At 39.3% G+C, this 5,046-nt stretch overlaps 1 protein-coding gene across 1 annotated transcript; it reads right to left on the bottom strand.

Moving 5' to 3' along the window:
* Positions 1-1,269: 1,269 nt before the first annotated feature.
* Positions 1,270-3,710, bottom strand: LOC112937375 (uncharacterized). Its single transcript, XM_066306219.1, has 6 exons — positions 3,178-3,710; positions 2,582-3,093; positions 2,421-2,513; positions 2,218-2,322; positions 1,665-2,123; positions 1,270-1,571 (listed from the first exon to the last, which is right to left on the bottom strand). Exons 3-5 carry the CDS (start codon positions 2,469-2,471, stop codon positions 1,872-1,874), a joined length of 408 nt encoding a protein of 135 aa, XP_066162316.1. The 5' UTR covers positions 2,472-2,513; positions 2,582-3,093; positions 3,178-3,710; the 3' UTR covers positions 1,270-1,571; positions 1,665-1,871.
* Between the last annotated feature and the right edge of the window lie 1,336 nt (positions 3,711-5,046).

The raw sequence follows: 5,046 nt of genomic DNA, 5'->3' as shown, positions 1-5,046 counted from the left end.
TAAATTATTGCATTATCGCTTTATTCAAATTCCCGCGTTATCACTGTTTTATTTAGCCATGCCTATCTACCTTTGTTATGACCTTATTATTATTGTTATTGTTATTATTACCTTGTTCACCCTAGAATAAACAAAACCCCAACTAGTGGACACTCTACTCATGGTACCACTAGTATAATTTTAGGTAGATGCTTCGCAATTTAATTAGGTAACATTAGGTGGTTTTTCAACTATAGACTTTGGGAAATATTCATATCACCTGGATACTTTGGAATGGTCTGGTTATTGTGGAATTGGCTTCACACCGCTCCTTCTATTCAAAATCCCCAAAAATTGGGCCGAAATTTTTTGACCGGTTTAGTGTTGTCTCGGGCCGCGCCGAAATGGGCGAAATTCACCGAATTTCGGCCCACTCGGTCCGAATCCCAGAACCCTGGCCTCCACCTGCGCTCCGGCGCCGCCGCCGCCGCCGTGGACGCCCTTCTGCTCCTCCTCCGGCTGAGCCTAGGTGTTAATCGAGTAGTTCTGAGCTTGATCTCCTCTCCTGTTGACACAGATTTTCATCAGAAGAATGAACATTCTTTTCTCTGCACGGCCACCTCCTGCTCGTGCTCGCCGCCGCCGGCCTCGCGCGCAGCCACCTCCTGCTCGCGCTCCACGCCGCCGCCCTCGCGCTCCCTCCCCGACCGCGTCCACCTCCGCGCCATCGGCCGCTCCTGGCACGCGGTCGTCGCTACCCGCTCCTGCCGTGGACAACCTCGCCGGCGGCTGCTCCCTGCTATTTTTCTTTTGGTGTGATTTCAGGTGGAGGAAGATGGAGCCCGGGGCAATCTTGCCATTTCGAAAAATTTCTTACCACTTTTGACCCGGATATTATAAAATATTGTTTTCGGTGTCCTATAGCCAATTACACAATTTTTGTAGTGTCCATCAACCGTGTCTCGTTTTTGCGGTGTCTCTCAGCCAATTACACGTTTTTTAAGTGTCCTGTAGCAAATTTTGCCTAGTTTTTTCCGCAAATCAGATGACATATTCGTGGTTAAAAAATTGTAGGTATGGCAAAGCATTCTTATCACTATAGTGTACGTAAAGAGTGACATTTTTCATATAATTAATTAACTTTTTGCCAAATTAACCAATTTGATTTTTTTTCATGTTTTATAGATCAATTTACATTTTTTTTATTTTATTTGGGAAACCAACTAAACAGCTCGAAGCATTTTCGAGGAAAACTATATATATTCTTGCAAATCTATAACAATAATAATAGAACATATGAAATATCGATTTCAGAGCATCCTTTATTGATGAAAGATTACAATGCTATAAGAAAAGTGTAGAGCAAAATGCAGTACACATAAATGAGCACTAGCAGTACTCCAACTACCCTTTATAACTCTGAAAAAAATACCCTTTATTGTAGAAAGAAAAATGTGCTCAAACAGAAAGAGCACTTTGATCTAAATATATAAATCAAAATGACATCTAAATGAAGAATTGAAGATAATATCGATGCTGACTCATCGGATGCTCGCCTAGATGAAAGTGATATGTTGTCGATTTCCCACATCCTGCATTTACAAAAACATCAAAGAGATGACCATTGTAATCTATTGAATAAGTAAACTAACCCTATTAATAGTAATGTTTTGTGGTAACCTTACCTAGTTGGTTGTTGTACTTGTAAAGGATGAAGGAATGGAAGAAGCAGCACCAGCAGCGCCCATGTGAGCCAGCATTCTATTCATTGTTTCCTCCAGCTTCTGGTCCATCAAACATTCCATATCAACACTTTGTTCCTCAACAGTTTTCTTCTGAGAATTTAGCTCTTCACGTTGAAACCGCAGCTCATCACGCAATTGATTGTTCGCCTATGTCAATCTCTCAACTTTTTCTAGCAATGCAGCTGCTTGGTTTTGTGCATCACTAGCACGTTGGTCAGCAGCCTCAGCTCGTGCATGAATCCTATACCTTTCTTTAGCCCCTTGGTTGACTGCACCAATGCCAACACTACGCGAATGGTTTGGCTTTCTACCAAGAACCAGAGCAAAATGCTCAGCCAATGGGATTGGAGCAGCAGCAATCCTTTCCTTGTGTGTTTCAGCTGCTTCCTCAAGATTGTTCTGTGCACATTGAAGAGTAAGAGGTAAGCGAATAATTCTAAATATTGTGTATAGACCATGTCCCATTGTCAAATGAACTAATATTAATATATACCAGTATTTCTGCTCCATTGGGAATAGACCATGTCCCATTTGCCTTCATATAGATTGCTCTCCAAACATCAACAGCACTAGGCCATGCACCAGTCTCAGGGTTTCTCTACAATTACAGTGCATATAAATTAAGTATATATTACACATGTTTGATGCCAAAAATAGTTTAACTATAGAAAATATAATTGGTCAAAAGTTTCTCACCAGTTCAGATGCTATTCGCACTATAGACTTTGTTCCAATAAGTGACTTCATCTCTTGCTTTGATTTGTTTATAGAATTTTGTTTGCTTCGCTTCTATGAAAAAGTTGATTAACTATTAATATTGAAACATATGAAACTGTGTAAAAAATATAAATATGTACCTGAAATTGCTCATCACTCCATAAGTTATCAATCAACCACTGCCAATCTTCAGGTGCAACATGAATTGGGGGCACTTTTGTTGTGCGGTAGGTCCTGTACAATTGTAGCGTCTGATATTGTACTGCCTCTCAACTTGTGCCATGACACATTCATAGTCATCTAGTGAGATCTCAGGGAACTTCCCCTACATCATCATGTCATGCTAGATTAGTAATGCAAGAGACAACAAAATTATATGAAAAAACTAAGCTATGTTTCTGATAGACCATCAACGAAGTCCAGATTGAAGACGAGGTTCCATGAAAAGCTTTTTCAATGTTTTTCCACTTCTTCACCTTGAGAGGAGCTTCCTGCCTTACGCAAACAGTGACCTCACTTTTAAAGCTAGCATGCCTACCACATACTTTGCCAAATTGTCTAGGAAAGTGAATATCTAGTGGTACGCCTCTTGCTCTGAGTTTTGTAAGTGCCGTGTTAACTGTAACACTGCGAGGTCTCCGATGATTAATACCTATTTAAAGGAAAAAGGAAATATAGTTTGAGTTTTTGTACATTTACAAACGTGCATGCGAAGAAAACAAAAATAAATGGATACCATAAAACAACTCAAATATTATATCGAAATCTGTGTTGATGAGTCGAATCCTTCCATTTCCGTTGTTGCGTGACGTCATTCGAGTTCTCCAACTGATTGGTGGGTTGGCAAACTTGGGAAACCATGTTATCCTACGGAATGCAAAAATGAGTATAAACATATTCAAAGGAATGTCCTATGAAATTAAATACTGAATATGAACAGATCTAAAGGAATGTCCTATGGAATTAAATGTCGAGTATAAACAGAAGCATGCAGTCTGTCCCAATAGAGATCAAAGAAGGAGCTGATGAGGAAATAAAGATTAAAGAACATTAATCTATGGATAAGAAGACATAACAAATTACATATGCAGTAAAAGATTTATAAGAACACAAGTAGGGAAAAAAGTAAGCATGATAATGAATGAAAGATCGATCCGTTGGTATCTATGCACCGTGCAACCGAGCAAGTCGATCTGTAGCGATCAAGCGACTGCAGCGCGAGCAGGCTGCAGGGCATCACCACCGCACCATGGCACAGCCGCACCACCTGAACGCCGGCGGCATGAAGTCTCCCACATAATAAGAGATGGAATCGATCTAGGACTGTGTGGAAAAAATAAAGAGTCTAGCTGGAATCAATCTACTCTAGGAGTCTAGGGACTAGGGCTGTGTCGAATTATTAAAGAATCAATCTACTCTACAGAGTAGTTAAAGATTGTGGACTTCTGGAGGGTTGGAGTAGGAGTATCGATCTAGGGAACAGGAATATTTACCTTGACCTACAAACTGGGTATGCGCAGTAAATGTAGGTGCTTCGGTTCTGGTTGTGTGTTTAGGTGGTGTTTACATCCAGGAACTTAACTTTTAGTCCCTGGTCTTTAGACACTAATTTAGAGTATTAAATATAGACTACTTACAAAACTAATTACATAAATAAAAGCTAATTCACGAGACAAATTTTTTAAGCCTAATTAATCTATAATTAGAGAATGTTTACTGTAGCATCACATAGACTAATCATGGATTAATTAGGCTCATTAGATTCGTCTCGCAAATTAGTCCAAGATTATGGATGGGTTTTATTAACAGTCTACGTTTAATATTTATAATTAATTTTCAAACATCTGATGTGATAGGGACTTACAAGTTTTAGTCCCATCTAAACAGGGCCTTAGTGTGTACTGTGTAGGTGGCAGGGGTAGATGGGTAGCCTTTTATAGCCAAATAAAAACGTCAAAAGGGCGGGAGTAAAAATATGAATGCACATAGAAAAAAATGTGTGTGATAGTATTGTGGGTACCTTGTTAAATCTAGAAGGAAAGACACAGGATAACATTAAATCCCGCTTTGATTTGGGACTCATGAAAATACAGAGTGAACTTCGTGCAACTCCAACTGATGATGGCAAGTATTTATTTTGTCCGGCATGCTACAATGACACTAGCAGAAAAGAGAGCATTTTGTATTCCTTAGGGAAATTAAAGTGTCGGATGGGTACTCTTCAAAAGTGTCACATTATGTGGATGCAACAAATGGTAAAATATCATGGATGAAATGCCATGATTGTCATGCATTTTTGCACAGATACCTTCCATTATCCATTCGTGGAGTGCTACCTCCACATATTTGTGAGGCTATAATTGAGCTATGTAACTATTTTAGAGAAATTTGCTCCAAGAAGTTAGATGTTAAAAACATAAAAAAGCTTGAATCCTCAGTTGTTATTACTCTATGTAAATTGGAGAAAATATTTCCTCCTTCGTTCTTTGATGTAATGATGCATCTACCAATTCATTTAGCCCAGGAAGCTATTGCTGGTGGACCAGTTCAGTACCGATGGATGTATCCCATTGAAAGATTTTTACGTAGATTGAAGTCATTTGTA

Source organism: Oryza sativa, chromosome 12 (assembly GCF_034140825.1).
Source record: "Oryza sativa Japonica Group chromosome 12, ASM3414082v1".
Lineage (NCBI taxonomy): Eukaryota > Viridiplantae > Streptophyta > Magnoliopsida > Poales > Poaceae > Oryza > Oryza sativa.
The sequence above is the reverse complement of the archived record's forward strand: the minus strand, read 5'-3'. Positions and strand labels throughout refer to the sequence as shown.

Coding starts and splice junctions, on each gene's coding strand:
- LOC112937375 (XM_066306219.1), bottom strand. CDS start 2,471: ATGAAGTCACTTATTGGAACAAAGTCTATAGTGCGAATAGCATCTGAA. Junction 2,323..2,420: donor TGCGAATAGCATCTGAACTG/GTGAGAAACTTT, acceptor CTGTAATTGTAG/AGAAACCCTGAGACTGGTGC. Junction 2,124..2,217: donor CCAATGGAGCAGAAATACTG/GTATATATTAAT, acceptor CAATGTGCACAG/AACAATCTTGAGGAAGCAGC.